We start from the raw sequence: 18,264 nt of genomic DNA, 5'->3' as shown, positions 1-18,264 counted from the left end.
GCATCAAATCAGGCGTACTTTATTAATCCCTGACTGGGAAATTTCAGAAGACATATTCAAAGTAAAATGCATCAACCAATCAGCCGACGATTACGAACACGACATGGCAACGCGCCACTTATTTTCTATTTTTTTGAGTTTTTTTCATTTTATGTTTAGTCTCAGTTTCCAGTCGGGCTCTGCTCACAGTAAAAACCATTAAAAACAGATTTAATTAGCCTGGTGTCAGTAACGCCAGCACCTTACGTATCATAACTCCAGATGAGAAAGTCCGTTCATGCTGAATAAAACCTGCACAAGGAGAGAGTCATACAGAAAACCAGCAGGTAGTGGGAAGCTTCTCCAGTATAAGAGGACTAACCTGACTGGGTCGGCATGGTGAAGGACTGGCACACAGCGGACCAGCGATATGCTTACAACAAGCACTTTAACAGTTCAGTCTGGACAGTTTCTGAAGTAAAAAAGAAATAAAATACAAAACTAAATTTCTCACAATAGTTTTTGCATTTACAGATAAAGTTTACACATAGCATCTCGTATACAATATTCCTACGTCTGGCTTTGATTTCCGCGCAGCGCCATCGGATTCATTTTGCCAGACGTTTCATCTTTTCTACGTTTTCCCCCAGAACTGAGCCAAGATTATTTCCAGTTAGATCTGTGCTGCACCAGTGGAAGACATCAACCTTTAGTTTTCATTGTGTATAAAGAGGGAATCATTCAATACTTATTATATGAAATGATCAAACATTGTCTTTAAATCCTTTATTGTTCACGCTCTGCGTTCACAGTACAGTAAACGACCTCCATCCACATGTCCTCCTTCTCAGAAATAAAAAACTTCAGGCTCTGAAATCATTTCCTGCTCATGCTCATCAACACTGCCGCTGTCTTCCCGCCAGAGTTGACTGACGAGCTCTGCAGCCTCTGCCACCGTCTCCTCCCCCGTCGTCCTCATGTCAGCTGCAACTCCACCTTGAAGTAAAAGATTTGTTCCCAGCCACGGTGGTCGTGGTCCTTTAGAAAGGTGGAAAAAGTTCATCTTCAACAACAAAAACAACTAGAAAAAAGTTTCCCACTTCCACAGTTTGCTCCACACAAAGTGAGACAGTCTGTAGAGCAGGGGTAGCCAACGTTGGTCCTCGAGGGCACCAATCCGGCAGGTTTTCCAGATTGCCCTGCTCCAGCACACCTGACTCAAATTAAATGGATCCAACAGCCTATAAGGATCTCCACAATGATTCGTTAGTTTAAGTCAGGTGTGTTCGGGCACGGAAATCTGGAAAACCTGCCGGATTGGTGCCCTCGAGGACCAACGTTGGCTACCCCTGCTGTAGAGTCTGCAGCTGGTCCTCAGAGGAAAACCACCAAACCAGACGTGTTCACTGTAGTTAATCTGGGACATAAACACACGTTACAGACCTTGGTCATGTGATCCAGCATCCTCTTCAGTTTGGACACCGACGCCACGTCACCTCAGAAGAAAACGTTGGAGGACTCTGTCCACTGGGCACATGGGTGGTGTTAAAGATAAACTGAAGAAGAGACAGTCCTGTCATCATGGCAAAGTGTCTGTTCTAACCTGCCAAGGTCCAGATTCTCCATCAACATGATGCACCACCGTGTCCTCAATGCTGCTGTGTTATTACCACAAAAACACAATTCAGGGATTTTCAGCTTAGTAAATAAGTAGATCTGCTTCCAGCGGAGACGTCATAGGACGCATCCAGGACAGCGTACAGGGTACAATATGATCAAGTTTACAGTCCGCAGCTTCCAGATTTTCATTCTTGTCATGACGACCTGATTGTTTTTTCCTCCCATTCAGACAAATAGGATGTAGTAAAATACAAATCTTATCTGAATAAAAACGATTAAAAAGATAAAAAGGTGATAATAATATAGAGACTGGGGCGATCAGCCCCAATCCCACCCCACCATGAAGACCATCCAGACCCACCCAGAGCCCCCCCACGGTCACGGGGCAGAGGCCCCGGTGGGCCAAGATCAGCAGGCGGCCGACCCACCGACCCTCCAGGGCGTCCAGAGCGAAGGGGCCCAAGACCCAAAGAGCCCAGAGGCAGACCCCAAACATGATCCTGTTTTAATTATTGCCTTTATCTAATGTTCTTTGTCCATTTTCATGTTAAATTATGCTTTCTTCTGTCGTTGGATCGTGCTGCAGATAAACTCACCTTGCCTTCTAGGACAGAAGATCACATGAAGACTCTGCCCTCAGGACAAGCTTTCAGCTGTAGACCACACCATGAGGGCAGAGAATCACTGACCTGTGAGGATAAAGAGGATTACATGAAAATAAAGTCTTACCTGATGCTCCCCGGATTTTCTGGAAGATCTTGGTGCATGTTGTCTTCATCTCCTCAATCTAAGAACTAGATGTCAGGCAGCCGTGGGCGTGAGGACCCAGTGCCGGGAAAAAAACAAAAGACCATGAAACATGGAAAACAGACCAAACATGGCACGAACACGTCTAACAGCAACGAACAGAACGCTGACGGTTACAACAAACAACCAACGGACTGCAAGCAGGAAGTGAAGGATTAACAAGGCCCAGGGGAACTAATGAGCAGGAACCAAAAAGCAACACAGAACTAAACATGACCCAAGAACATGAAACCACAGCAAACCAAGGAACCTAAACCAGGAATCATGACACCAGATCACACCAGGACCCCTTTGCATCCAACCTGCAAACCTTGCACAGGAAATTAAGACGTTAGTTAGAAGATAGAATAACTGTACCTTCTGCTTCATGAGCTCAATCCAGCAGACCGTCCTCCGACACCAGGCTGGACTGGAGCTCAGCTGGACTGGAGCTCAGCTGGGACTGGAGCTCAGCTGGACTAGAGCTCAGCTGGACTGGAGCTCAGCTGGACTGGTGCTCAGCTGGACTAGAGCTCAGCTGGACTAGAGCTCAGCTGGACTAGACCTTAGCTGGACTAGAGCTCAGCTGGAATAGACCTTAGCTGAACTAGAGCTCAGCTGGTCTAGAGCTTAGCTGGACTAGACCTTAGCTGGACTAGACCTTAGCTGGACTAGTGCTCAGCTGGACTAGAGCTTAGCTGGACTAGAGCTCAGCTGGACTAGACCTTAGCTGGACTAGACCTTAGCTGGACTAGAGCTTAGCTGGACTAGTGCTCAGCTGGACTAGAGCTCAGCTGGACTAGAGCTCAGCTGGACTAGAGCTTAGCTGGACTAGACCTTAGCTGAACTAGAGCTCAGCTGGTCTGGAGTCTTGAAGAAGACACCTTTTCAAACTCAGTGTTTAGGACTATGTCAGATTTATGGGTCTTCTTCAATCCAAGGGGCCCAGCACTCAAACCTTGGACACAGCAAAGCTGTTCTTCAGACCACGTTGGGGAAACACACGTTTTACATGTATGTTGTTTTACATGTATGTTGTTTTATATATATGTTGTTTACATGTATGTTGTTTTATATATATGTTGTTTTACATGTATGTTGTTTCACATGTATGTTGTTTCACATGTATGTTGTTTACATGTATGTTGTTTTATATGTATGTTGTTTTATATGTATGTTGTTTCACATGTATGTTGTTTTACATGTATGTTGTTTCACATGTATGTTGTTTCACATGTATGTTGTTTTACATGTATGTTGTTTTATATGTATGTTGTTTACATGTATGTTGTTTTACATGTATGTTGTTTTATATGTATGTTGTTTTACATGTATGTTGTTTCACATGTATGTTGTTTTACATGTATGTTGTTTTATATGTATGTTGTTTTATATGTATGTTGTTTTATATGTATGTTGTTTTACATGTATGTTGTAAATGACAGAACTCAGTAAAACTTCCTCCTTTAAAGAAGTTTGTGAGCAGGTAAATAACTTTAGAAAAAACCAGAGAAATACACTCCGACAATACAGTTAACTTTCAGTAAAGCTGCTTAAACTCATTTATTCTGTTTTTATTGGTTTTATTCGCCTCCTCGTTAAGTTTAGATATTTTTTATTTTTGTATCATGAAATTAGTTTTGTTTCATACGTACATTCATTTTAATTATTTATTGTGTTTAAGGGTACCGTCAGTGGCAGATACCTACGTTTTCATCATTCCTCCATGTATGATTCTATTCTATTCTATTCTCTAATCACACCGTAACGTACTTGGCAAGTTGAAGGCGGCTTATTCGTGCAGATCCATCCCTACTGGAGGATGGAACGCCACAGCAAACACGAGAGAAAGAATAACTGAGCCTTGTCCATGTCTCAGTGCCGTAGGGACAGAGACCCGAGTCTGACAGAGGAAGATGTTCTAGAGACAAGGGAAACGCTTTTCTAAAGGATTTATGTCTGATTCAATTGAAAACAAGTTTGAAGCAGAACACATTCCTCTGACCTGTGAAATGTTTCTCAGAAACATCCAGAACTGTGTTACGTGGCAACGGTGGTTGGTGGACATCGGTGGACATTGGTGGACATCGGTGGACATTGGTGGACATTGGTGGATATCGGTGGACATTGGTGGACATCGGTGGACATCGCCGGAAAGCTGCTGAAAATATGATTAAAATGGTTAAAATTCTGTTTAGCTTCGAAATTAAAATGCTAATATGATGTGAACAGAAACTACTTCCTCTCCGTTGGATGTTCCTATCTTGGCTTTGTGGAGATTAAAGCAGACTTCCCCGGATGCTGGCTGGCTGGTTCTCGGTGGACCTTTCCATGGATGCTTTGTTCCTCTGTGCAGACGCAGTGTACCGGCTGTTTTACGTCCTGGTGGTGGGCAGACTTTCTCCTGGTGTTGAGGTGCGTTGCAGACCGTCTGTGTTTTCAATGCACTGCTTCATTTGAAATAAATGAATTTGCTCCCATTGTGGACACATGACATCGTTGGTGTGGCACAGGGATGCCACGTGTTTGTGGATGAATTACCCTCCCAAGACGACCATAACGGTGTAAGCTTGGCTCAAACACAGAAAAGCACAACTGGTTTTCGTGAAAGTGAACTTGGGGGACTTTTCAGGCAGGTTGTCTTCTTAGCCTCTTATTACTTCCACCGTTTCAGTCAGATCTTCTTTAAGGAAGCCCTGTAGCCAGCTCTGCAGTATTCCTCGTGACCTGATCGCCAGCGGCTGAATAGTTATTTACTGCCTCATCCTTCCAGTCCACACTGACGCTATGCAGATGGCCCGGGTTTCGTTCTGGACATGGACAGGTAGAGAAAAGCACGAGTTCCTTTTTGGACGGATGCCATTTGTCTGATCAACGCAGACACTCTGCAAGTCACCCTTTCTGCTATAGAGTGTGTGTGTGAATGTGACGTGGTGTTTTGAGTGGTCGACATGAATAGAAAAGCACTATATAAGTACAGTCTTAGCTGATATGTTCCTACAGAGCAGCTTTGCAGCAGTTGCGTGTTGTCAGACCTCTGTGATCTCGACTAGCAGCTCTTATCCTTTGCCGTCCATACAGCGTGGGAAAATGACGTCACACCGCAAAGCATCATGGGAATTGCATGGAAGCATAGCGAACAGTGTAGTCTCAGCTTTCTTGGGTATATTTTTCGGCGATGGCGAGGGCTGATGTGTTTTAAAACCGATCTCATGACCAGTAATGGCAAAACCACTTCAACATGGTATTTTTTTTAAACTTTACCCACATTTCCAAAAGTACCAGGAGGCAAGGATTAAAGTGTAGCTCCGCCCCCCTGTTTTCTGCATAACTCCACCCACTGCCAAATTAAAAAAATGGCTGAAGCTGCAAGGGTGGGGTGGGAGGTGTGATCAGGGGGCGGAGAGTGGGCGGGGCGGGATGCACAGTCAGAAATGATTGACAGACAGCAGCTCAGCTCACTGGTAAGATGTAAAGTGATATTCACCAAGCAGCTATGCCACAGAGCGTCTTTGAAGAGGAAGACTTTCCCTCCTGAATCTCCTCAGCTCCACATGAACCAGGTGGTCCTGAACGTATCAGTGTGAGCCGTTAGCTGTTCTGTTAGCTGCCTGTCTGCAGCTCCAGCAGCTCTGGAAAGCTTTGGAGACTCGCGGCAGGTTGTGGCAGCTGCAGGAAGAGCTGCTGGAAGTTGTTGCTGCTACGAGATGAGCTGCTGTCTGTCACCAGATGAGGATCAGCAGGTAAAGAATAAAGTCCGGTTTTACTTTTACACCCTCAGAGGCACAAATCCGTCCCATCGCAGGAAGATTTCATCAGAAACTCTGTGAAAGAATAGAAGTCTGAAACTAGCAGATCTACACTAGATAAGCTCACATCCCTTCATATGTGTTGGTGGGCGTGGTTTTCTGCTCCACAGCTGGTTTCAAATTCCTAATGAAGAACTCGTGATCATAGACGACATTTTGTATTCATCATTCGTGATGTTGTAACTTTGTAAATAACATTCCCACAGATTAAAAATACGATAAATACGAGTTTATTATTTTAACATTCTTTTTATTAAACATTTTAAAAGTGATCAAACAGTCCAGCACAGTTCAGATTATGTGACAAATGTAGAAAATCCAGAACACATCCACAGCGGTGGTCAAAGTCCTGAAGTCTGCCGAGTTCCCAGCTGTTCCAGCGCTGGGCTGTAAAGAGGTCCGTCTGAGCGCTCATACAGACAAACGTCCACCGGTCCATTGGAGGAGGTTCTGCTCCTGTTCTCATCTGATTTTACTGACTCTGGATTTATCCCAGTAAACATAGTTGTGGATCAGGCTGTCGTTGCTGCTTTTTCTTCTGGCATTCCCAGCGGCAGTGAAATCTGGTCCTAATAACCGTCTTTTTGGTCAGTTTGTATTTACTATACATATACGGAGATATATAAACATTTTCTAAGATATTATATTGCACTTCTCTGAATCTGTTACATACACTGTATGGATATTTTCAAAGGTAAAAGTAAAAATTTCTCCCATATTTCTGTGTACTGTTTATATTTGAGTCTTCCATGATTTCTGTAGGAATGATAGTTTGTCCGTATTCAAATGATACAGCTTGGTATAAAATCTGAAGACAAAGTTAGAGTCTTCTTGAAGATCGACAGTATCCGTTTTAGTACGCACATAAAGTCTGACCTGAAGGTATTTGTAGAATTCGCTTGCTTGTAGTTTGTATTAGGCCTGTAAGGACTCACGTCTGTCCCAGAGATCATAGATACGGGGAATTCCTGCTTCGTACCAGCTCTGAAAGTCAGATCCAGAGCCCCCTTTGGTTAAATCAGGGTTATTGGTCATTGTTGTTCAGCAGCTCAATTTATGTTTAGCCCCAAATCATTTCCGTAGAGAATTCCACGCACTATCTGCATCAGTAAATAGAAAGCTGTCTTTCGCCATAACTGGGAGTTTACTCCTGCGTTTGTCGAGTCGACAGGAGACTATGGTTTGGAGACGGTGGCTTCGATCTCAAGCCACGGTGGCTTTGGCTGAGCGGTGCCCACAGAGGTCCTTCTGGCTTGAACTGAGGTTATGTAGTTCGTTATGTTGGGGAGACCTCGTCCTCCTTGTTCCTTTGGTAGTTCTAAAATATCCAGTTACTTTTTAGGCTTTCGGCCAAAATAGGAAGAAATAGCTTATTTATATCTGTAATCCTGTTTCTCTTCACATATGTGAAGAGCAAAGATAGCAGGTAAATGGCTTTGGAGAGAATTAACATCCTGACCGACTGACTCTACCAAGAAAGGAAACAGGGAGCTTTTTCCAACTTCATGTGTTTATCATGAGGTTGACATTCTCAACATTAAGTTGACTAATTTTCAGAGTTATTTTAACCCTCAAATATGTAAATCCATTTGGTGCTCAGCGAAAGGGTTTTACAAAGTCAGGTTCATACTCGTAAGAAAAACAAAGAGGCATGATTTCAGATTTTGTGAAGTTAACTTTACATCCTGAAATTTGGCTGAACTTTCACACAGTTGATTAGAGCATTACTGATTTTGCTGGTCTGTTAATGTCAGGAGGGTGTCATCTGCGTACAGAAGAATTTAAGGCTGTGTTGCTCCTTTGATATCAGAGGTTTGCCAAACAGCAACTGCTAAAGGCTCCATAGCTAAAGAAAACAATAAAGGTGATCGAGGCGAGCCTTGAGCGGTGCTTCTGTTAAGCTGGAGTTGGGCAGAAATTAGGCCAGTAAGACCGAGGCATCTTGTTTAGGAGTTCAAAAATCTGGTCAATATGATCAAAAGCTTTTTCTGCATCCATGGCTTCTATAGCACTTGGAGCTGGATTAAAATGAAGATAATGATTAAGATTAATTAAATGTGTTGCTTGATGACGTACGGCCCTTTAGAAACCCAGTTTGGTCTGCATTAATTATATCAGTCACCACTCTTTCAAGTTGATTAGCCATTATTAACCATTAACATATTTTTACATCCAAGTAGGCTAATCGGGCGATAAGAAGCACATAGTTCTGGATTTTTTCCCTTTTTAGGAATAACTATAAGTACATAAGTTTTGGGAGTTCATCCTCTTCGAACGATTTGTTGAACACGTGTTGTAATTTGTTGATTTTGCTTTTCACAGAATCCGTCAGCTCCTGGACTTTTATCTGCCTGACGTGAGGCGATTTGTCAGTTTCTGTTACTGTAACGGGTCCTTCCAACTATTCAGCTCGTTGTTCTGTCAGCTGAGGCACCTGCAAGCTGTTTAAGAAGCTCTGAGGTCAACGATGCTTCATAGAATTTCTGAAAGCAGTCATTGATATTTGTATTGCTTGTTTGACGGATGTGATCCTCATCAGATAAAAGCTTTTCTGAGAGTTTTTTGCAAGATGATCTAAGTACTTATTTGGCTTGTTTCCAAATTCAGGCTGTCTGGCAAACTAAATTTCAGACTCGGCCGTTGTTGTGAGTAAACTAGTCAACAGTAGTCCAGCCTCCTTTAACTCTTTAAGCACTCCTTCTAATTTGGAACTATGAAATTCTTCCTCTAAATTTATTATTTACTATTTCAATTGTAATTGTTCCTGAATCCGCTCTTTTATTCTCCTTGCTAGAGTCTGATCATGCCTCGCATGTAAGCTTTATAAGCTTCCCTCACCAGGATCAGGGTCACTGCCGTCATTTACTTCGAAATAGAGATCTGTCTGCGTTTCCAAGAATTTGAATTTACTATTTTTTTATTAGATGAATATGCACAGATGTGTACTTGTGCCCACAAATCTTAACTGACAGCTGCCTCACACCAGGCAGGAGTAACTCGATGAAACGACAGCTGAGGGGAAAAGTGGAGTTACTCTGGGAAGAAAAACCGAAGAGCAACTTTTCTAACAGACACTGACGAGCTGCTTCTCCACCTTTCTGTTTAAACAGCAGCACAGGAAAACATCTGGAGACCGGTCTGAGGCTCATTTCCTGCAGCCGATAAAAAGAATCCGAATTATTAGAAAAGTATGTCATAATAACAGTTTAGTGTAGAACACGTCGATGGCCTCCAGCTCTCATGTGAACGTCTAGTTGGGCTTTTTCACAGCTGATGTCTTTAAACATTTCCTTGCATGTGGTTGGGCAGTGGGGTCTCATCCATGTGGCTTTTCTTGTGGATGGTCAGTTTGCCTCTTTGGGTGAAACTTTTACAGCATATTTTACAGGAATACGGCCTCTCACCTGTGTGGGTTCTCATGTGGGCAGGAAGATAACGACTCTGAGAGAAACATTTCCCGCAGATTTTACAAGAATAGGGCTTTTCACCTGCATGGCTTCTCATGTGGGCAGTCAGGTGATGTCTCCTGGCAAAGCTTCGACAACAAATTTCACAAGAATAGGGCTTCTCACCTGTGTGGGTTCTAATGTGGACCAACAACTCATCTCTTCTTGTGAAATTTTTCTCACATGTTTTACAGGAATAGGGCTTCTCACCTGTGTGAGTTCTCATGTGGGCAATCAAATTATGATTTACAGAGAATCTTTTTCCACATGTGTTACAGGAATATGGTTTCTCACCTGTGTGGGTTTTCATGTGGGCAGTCAAAGTTCGCTTAAGAGAGAAACATTTCCCACAAGTTTTACAAGAAAAGGGCCTCTCACCTGTGTGAGTTCTCGTGTGTGCAGTCAAACTTCCACTGTCAGATAAACACTTCCCACATATTTTACAGGAATACGGCTTCTCACCTGTGTGGGATCTCATATGAACAGTCAAATAACTACTAGAAGTAAAACTTTTTCCACAGGTGTTACAGGTAAAAGGCTTCTCACCTGCATGGATTCTGGTATGAGTAGTCAAATTGCTATGCTGATTGAAACTTTTTCCACATAACTTACAGGAATATGGTTTAATGCCGGTGTGGATTCTAACGTGGACCAGCATGTTGTCATGTGTTGTGAAACGTTTACCACAGATTTTACAGGGAAACGGTCTCTCACCTGTGTGTGTTCTACGATGTCTCATCATTTTGTATCTTTGTGGAAAAGTTTTTCCACAAACATCACAGCTGACAGACTTTTTAGCCATGCCAGGCGCACAGAGACTCCCTGACGTTCCAGAGTTTTCCACATTACTGCTGTGACTTTCATCACTTCTGTCTCTGTGACGCTGATTTTCTGGTTCTGACTCTCCATCTGCAGCTGATTCTGAGTCTTCATGGTTGCTTCCTTCACATTCTGGAGTCTCATCTAAAGCAGAGATCTGAAAGAGAAGCTGCTCGCTGCTGGTTTCTGGTTTACTCTGCTCCCTGTTCTCATGAGTAACAGCAATCATGAAGCTCTCCGTTTCCTCCTTCAGTACAAGCTGCTCTTCCTCTGGACTGGTACATATTTCCTCCTGCTCCTCTTTAATCTGTGGAGGTTCTGGTTCTTCTTGGTCCACGGTGGAGCTTCTGTCCTGGTTACAGAGCTCTTGGTGGGTGAGAGCAACCTCCTCCTCATGGGTAAAATGCTGTGGGAGCTCTGCAAGGACAACGGGACACCAGTTAATTACTGAGACCATAAAACTAAACATCTGTTATATTTCAACCATGAACAGGGCTCTGCAGAATAAGCAGGTCCTTCATGTTTCCACGTTACATTTAAGTGTGTAAGTATTGTTAATATGTGTGTGCACCATTGTGGGAGAGTTCAGACACTTTCACACACAAACAGAAGTTTGGACTTTCAGTCTGAACTTCAGGAGCAAAGAAAAGAAAAGAGATGATCAGGAGCTATTTCAGACTGAGTCAACCTAAAAGTTTAAATCACAAAGAAATTATTTTCTCAACAACTATGAAGTCATTAAAAATGGTGATAATAACAGTCACTGAGCATGTGACTCATGAATCAATATTTTGTCAGGTGACAGAATCAAAGTTGTTTTTATTTCTGATTCAATTCAATCCTACGGTGGCCTGGAAGTGCAAAACAATATAATGTTTCACTTTTACTTTGCCGCAATGCACGGTTACATCACAGAAACCATATTTACATGAATAAAACCAAAATACAATGCAGCAATACTTTTACCAAGGGCAAAACAACTTTACATTTCAGAAACGTCTACCGAAGGAGTTAGCAGCTACAACTAGGTGTCTTGCTACCTGGAATTCCATCCATCCATCCACCTATCCATTTTCCGCCTGTCGATCTCCCGCTCCATCCTTCCCTCACTCGTGAACAAGACCCCGAGATACGTAAAGTCCTCCACTTAGAGCAGGACCTCATTCCTGACCTGGAGAAAACAGTCAACCCATTTTCCGGCTGAGGACCATGGTCTCGGATTTGAAGATGCTGATTCTCATCCCAGTCACTTTACACTTGGCTGCGAATTCCTCCAACAAGAGCTGAAGATCACGACCCGATGAAGCCAACAGAACCACATCATCCGCAAAAAGCAGAGACCCAATCCTGAGGCCACCAAACCGGATCCCCTCAACACCTCGACTGCGCCTAGAAATTCTGTCCATAAAAGTTATGAAAAGAATCGGTGACAAAGGGCAGTCTTGGCAGAGTCCAACCCGCACTGGAAACGATTCTGATTTACTGCCGGCAATGTGGACCAAGCTCTGACACCGGTCATACAGGGACCGGACAGCTCGTGCAAGGGGGTCCGGCACTCCATACTCCCGGAGTACCCCCCACAGGAATCCCTGAGGGACACGGTCAAACACCTTCTCCAAGTCCACAAAGCACATGTAGACTGGTTGAGCAAACTCCCATGCCCCCTCCAAGACTCTGAAGAGAGTGTATAGGTTGTCCACTGTTCCATGATGGGGACGAAAACCACACTGATCCTCCTCAATCTGGGGTTTGACTATCTGACTCACCCTCCTCTCCAGCACCCCTGAAAAGACCTTACTAGGGAGGCTGAGAAGTATGATCCTCCTGTAGTTGGAGCACACCCTCCGGTCCCCCTTTTGAAGAGGGGACCACCACCCCAGATGTCCCCGATGTCCATGCAATGCTGCAGAGGCGTGTCAACCAAGACAATCCTACAGCATCCAGAGCCTTAAGGAACTCCGGGCAGACTTCATCCACACCCAAGGCCCTGCCACCGTGGAGCTTTTTAACCACCTCAGTGTCCTCAGCCCCAGAGATAGAAGAGCCCATGCAAGGATCCCCCGACTCTGCTTCCTCATCAGAAGACGTGTCGGTGGTATTGATGAGGTCTTTGAAGTATTCCCTCCATCAACCCACAACGTCCTGAGTCGAGGTCAGCAGCCCCCATCCCCACTGTACACAGTGTTGATGGAGCACTGCTTCCCCCTCCTGAGCCGCCAGATGGTGGACCAGAATCTCCTCAAAGTCATCCGGAAGTCATTCCCTATGGCCTCTCCAAACTCCTCCCATGCCCGACTTTTTGCCTTAGCGATCACTGAAGCCACGTTCTGCTTAGCCTGCCGATACCCATCAGCTGCCTCCGGAATCCCACAGGCCAAATCCTTCAGCTTGACGGCATTCCTCATCGCTGGTGTCCACCAACGAGTTCAGGGATTTTTGCCACAACAGGCACTATTGACCTTACGGCCACAGCACCAGCTGGCCGTCTCAAAAAGAAAGGCATGGAACATAACCCACTCGGACTCAATGTCCCCGACCTCCCCCGGGACATGGTTGAAGCTCTGCCAGAGATGGGAGCCGAAACTCTTACTGACAGAGGACTCCACCAGACGTTCCCAGCAGACCCTCATCACACGACTGGGTGTCCCCCACCATCTGAGCCATCTCACCACCAGGTGGTTATCAGGTGACAGCTCCGCCCCTCTCTTCACCTGAGTGTCCAAGACATGCGGGCACAAGCCGACGACACGACTACAAAGTCGATCATCGAACTGCAGCCTTGAGTGCCCTGGTGCCAAGTGCACATGTGGGCATTCTTATGTCTGAACAAGGTGTTGATTATGGACAATCCATGATGAGCACAGAGGTCTAATAACAAAAACCCACTCGAATTCAGATCAGGGGGGGCATTCCTCCCAATCACGCCCCTCCAGGTCTCACTGTCATTGCCCACTTGGCATTGAAGTCCCCCAGCAGAACGAGGGAGTCCCCGGATGGAGTGCTTTCTAAAACCCCCTCCAAGGACTCCAAAAAGCATGGGTACTCTGAACTGCTATTTGGTGCATAAGCACAAACAACAGTCAGGACCCATACCCCCACCTGAAGGCTGAGGAAGGCTACCCTCTCGACCACCGGGGTAAACCCCAATGCACAGGCGCCAAGTTTGGGGGCAATGAGCATGCCCACACCTGCTCGGTGCCTCTCACCGGGAGCAACTCCAGAAAAGAAAAGGGTCCAGTCCCTCTCAAGGACAGTGGTTCCAGAGCCCAAACCATGCGTTGAGGTGAGTCCAACTATATCTAGCCTTAACAGCTCAACCTCGCGCACCAGCTCAGGCTCCTTCCCCGGCAGAGAGGTGTTGTTCCACGTCCCTAGAGCTAGCTGAAGATCAGGCCGCCAGTGTCCCCGCCATCAGCTGCCAACCAGCTCACACTGTACCCAACCCCTATGACCCCTCCAGCAGGTGGTGAGCCCACAGGAGGGGGGCCCATGCCAACCTTTCGGGCTAAGCCCGACTGCGCCCCATGGGCAAAGGCCCGGCCACCAAGTGCTCGCCTCCATTCACCACCTCCAGGCCTGGCTCCAGAGGGGATATTCATCATATGGGTCTATTGAGCCGTGCTTGTCTGGTCCCTCACCTTGCCATGGGTGACCCTACCAGGGGCATAAGTTAATATGCGCTAATATGGACTATAGTCAGGTTAAGTTCATCTACAAACAGTTTGAGTTGAACACAGCTTTGCTATTAATACACACATTAATAACCAATCAGAAGCTGAGCTGGGCCTTGGAAAACATTTGATTGAAAGATCCAACTGCAGTTTAAATCTACGCTAGACGATAGATTGTTACGATAGAGCAGAGACATTGATGAACAGCTCTAAACATTAAATAAAACTACGATCAAAACTAGTTTTATCAGTTTTATCGGTGGGATGTTGGGTCAATTAGTGAAGTCTGGTTATCATCTGTTATTAATGCCACATATTTTCACACACTCTGCCTGTCTGCTGGTGGGCGTGTGCTAACCTGCATGTGCACATGCACATGTCTGCACATTGGGCAGAGGAGAATTGTGAACTACGTAGAGTCAGAAAGGACATGGCATCATTTAAATAAGGTAAATAGGAGGATGGAGAAGCAGGTAAGTGACACTGATGCTGTAAGTGACGTAGATCCTGTGAGACGGAAGATTCAGACCAGGCACGCTCAAACATTCATTCATTGAACTGTATAGCTCTCGCCAATCTAATCTAAAAATTCTTGAAAGAAGGAAAATAGTGGGGAGCATTTGGCCACCCTGACAGATCTTATTGATCCGTCCTACGACAGAAGTGTCATGGGGAAGCCAAACCAAACATCAACCCTGTTACGGCTGCCTTCCCTTTTGCTTTGATCTCTGTGTGCCATCACCCACCAGGAACTGGCTCTGCTCACCACACCCTTGCTTTCTACCTGCTGAGGATTGGCTCCATTCACCACACCTTCGCCTCCTGTCAGCTGATTGGATAACTGCACATGCAAACTTGCATGTGCGACTGCAAAACACTTTTACAAAGTTCTGAATACATTGCTGTAACACTTTTACATGTTCCAGAAACACAGTTCCAGACATTTTCCAGTCTCTGTATCTTTTGTTTTTCTTTATTTTAAAGCTTTCTATAGTAGATATTTATCAAAAATGATAAGTTTCCTTTTTGAAAAGTCTGGTAACATCTGCGTCTCTAAAGGAGTTTTATTTAGCTGGCTGAGGGAAAAATGGCTCTTTGGATTGGAAAGGCTGCAGAAACCTGCACTAAACACATAAACAGGTTTAGCAGCAGTTTTCTCTTTAAACAGCAACAGTTAAAATATTTCTTCATTTATAAAATCACATATTTATGAGAAAGAAGGATGAAATGTTCAGGATTTACTAACTAAAAGGTAAAAAGTCAGCAGGATGAATTTAAAGCTGTGAAGCTGCTTCCTTCTAAACACAGAAGGAACAATATGTGATGAATATCAGCATCAGGTGAACAGACAGAAAGCAGGATGAGAATCTCACAGCTTCTAGATGGTGAGGAGAGAGAAATATTCACAATATGCACAATAACTTCCATCCATGCAGCTTCACTGCTTCATTATCCACATTTCTGGATATAATTTCTCTAAACTTTCATTCTTATCTTGACTGTTTAGCTTCACCTCTGCACCTGCAGCCTCCGCTACCGGGAGTTAAGGGTTAACATCTGGTTTCCGGGTGTAGCGTCAGGTCTGTAGATGTAACTATAAACATGTGTGGTATCCACAGAAAGTCCAGAATCTCAGCTACCAGCTCAGTAAAACCATTTCTATCACCAACAAACACAGTTAAGACAACAATAATTAAAAGACCAGGGGTGTATTCCACCAGCGTAGCTACAGGAAGCCAGGCTGTATGAGGAAAGCTTCGCTTGAACTAACACCAGCTCTGAATTAAGGCTCATTCGTTCCACTAACACATTTCAGCTGCATCTAGTTGAGCTAATCCAAGCGAGGCTTACGTAGCCTGGCTATGTGGAGGTCCTGAGGAACGTAGGAAGCCCTGACGAGTGGATGGTGGAAAAGAGGAGCAGCAGAAAAAGAGAGCAAACCGAGAGCTTCATTTTCTCAGCAGCTGAACAAAGAAAGCTGATGGAGATCAGTGACGTGCGGTGGGTTCATGGCTGGTGAGGCACCGACTCCTCTGGAGTCACATTTACATTGTAAGAACAAAAAGAGCTTCTTATTAAACTATTCATCCACCAGCATGAAACTACGCCCCCTGGAGGTGAGACAGAGTACTGCTGCCTCACCTGCTGGCTTTTCTCTGCTCTTTATTGTAGATCAGCAGGAAATTCTCTGTTGTTCCCCGGTGGTGGAACCATCTACCAAACTCCGTCTGATCCGCAGAGTCCTTATCCACTTTTAAAAGCAAGCTAAAGACTCAGTTGTTTAAGGAGCATTTCCACACTTAGCTTAACTCTTCTACTCAGAATGAGTTTGAAAGATTTGTCCAGCTCTTTGGTTCAACCAGGTACTGAAGAAGCTGCTGCACTTATGCCCAAGATGATGTTGTTTGATGAAATAGAGATCTTGTATTTAAGCAAAGGAATAAAAAAAGAAAAAAAGAAGCCCCGCCTCTAGCTCTACCTGACAGCACCTGGTTCACCTGGACTCCAGCAGTCTGACGTCCCACCTGGCTGGTTTCTGCTGGTGGTGTTCTTCCTCTCAGATGGAAGCCGCTTTGGAGAAAAGCGTCTGCTAGATGACTGTAGAACTTTATTTCAGTTTAGTAGTGGGTGTGTGTGCTAATGACTGTCAGCCAACCAGGTCAGAAATCCAGTTATTTTCTCCAAAACACCAAGTAAAACACGCAGTAAAACCAAGGCACCGTGGTCAAGATGTTCACAGGAAGAATGAAGCGCTTATTAAAATGTTTCATAAAGGTTTCATCATCAGGCATCAGAGTCCCGTCAGCCGAGCTCAGACACAGAAGCATCCACAGAGAAATGGAGGTGGGACATTTATATACAGTTACAAGAATTAAACTTGTTATTTTTTAAGCTGCCATATTTTCTGTTATCGTTCTATCTTGTACTTTTGTTTGTTGACAACAATAAATGCATATTTCTTAAGTAGTTTGGTGTTACTGGCTCATCCTAGACAGCAAGAACTTTTCCTGAGCTTCAACTTGTGAAGCAACTTTGATGGACTATAGTGGAAATTTGAGCACATACAAAGAAATTCTGTTAGATGTGGTCATAAAGGTGTAGCATCAGTTTTACTACCATTTAATGTTAAGCTTTATGTATACAGACAGCCCACTGAGACATGCAGTCTCATTTACAAGAGACCGGTTTACCTAACACCACGTCTCTGGACCCCTCCTTCATACTGCTGGTTGAAAATAGAAACACAGAACATGGACTGATAATGAACTAGACCTCGACTACTGTCATTAGTTTTAATAACATTTTTAACACGTTGAGGCTCAACCCTGAAGGCGAGAGATGTGAGCAAGTTTATCCCCAGAAGAAGCTCATTTTACTCTTTATCTCCCACAAGAAGCTCATTTTACTCTCATCTCCCACAAAAAAACGATCCGCTGATACATAACGGGCGACCCGAACTGTGTACATAACACGGTACTGATCTTTGGTTTATTACCAAACTTAATAGAACCTCATTTTGCACCGAGTCATATTATCTCTAAAATGTTGCTGAGCACGGAGACACTTTTTAAATTTTACTGAGAACTCTCCTCCAGGAGTCAGATCCATGAGTCGGGTGGGACCATCAGGGGTTCATACCTATCGGGTTTAGGTGGATGTGAGGTTTCCAGGTGACATCCAGCAGTCTGCGCTGACGATCGATCTCTTCTTCGTACTGGACGATGGTTTTTTCAAACTCTGTGAATATTTCTTCAGCAGCAGCAGTTAGTCGCGCGCTGATAAACTCTCTCAGATGCTGAACTGAAGACATTGTTGCTGAAACACACTCACACACTCCGCTCACACACCTCCACACAGCGAAGCTAACGATGCTAGCGCTGCTGCTGCTTCTTCTGGTCGGCAGACAAACTAACGTAGAGCTGCATTACCGCCCCCTGCTGGTCTCACACACACCTGCACCGCCCTGATTCTCCTGCTGTGTTGCTATATATATATATATATGTGTGTGTATGTATGTATATATATATGTATGTATGTACACATATATATATATATATATATATATATATATATATATATATATATATATATATATATATATATATATATATATATATATATATATATGAGGTC

The 18,264-nt window shown here is 44.3% G+C and overlaps 1 protein-coding gene across 1 annotated transcript; it reads right to left on the bottom strand.

Moving 5' to 3' along the window:
- Window positions 1-9,084: 9,084 nt before the first annotated feature.
- LOC121652926 (zinc finger protein OZF-like) lies at window positions 9,085-18,084 on the bottom strand. The gene is made up of 2 exons (XM_042006074.1): window positions 17,770-18,084; window positions 9,085-10,876 (listed from the first exon to the last, which is right to left on the bottom strand). Exons 1-2 carry the CDS (start codon window positions 17,939-17,941, stop codon window positions 9,474-9,476), a joined length of 1,575 nt encoding a protein of 524 aa, XP_041862008.1. The 5' UTR covers window positions 17,942-18,084; the 3' UTR covers window positions 9,085-9,473.
- Window positions 18,085-18,264: the final 180 nt, after the last annotated feature.

Source organism: Melanotaenia boesemani, chromosome 14 (assembly GCF_017639745.1).
Source record: "Melanotaenia boesemani isolate fMelBoe1 chromosome 14, fMelBoe1.pri, whole genome shotgun sequence".
Classification (NCBI taxonomy): domain Eukaryota; kingdom Metazoa; phylum Chordata; class Actinopteri; order Atheriniformes; family Melanotaeniidae; genus Melanotaenia; species Melanotaenia boesemani.
This window is presented reverse-complemented; position numbering and strand designations above follow the sequence as displayed.

Excerpts from the sequence above, each read along its gene's own strand:
- LOC121652926 (XM_042006074.1), bottom strand. The coding sequence starts at position 17,941 with ATGTCTTCAGTTCAGCATCTGAGAGAGTTTATCAGCGCGCGACTAACT. Across the intron at positions 10,877-17,769 it reads CATCCACCTAAACCCGATAG|AGCTCCCACAGCATTTTACC; the intron begins GTATGAACCCCT and ends TTGTCCTTGCAG.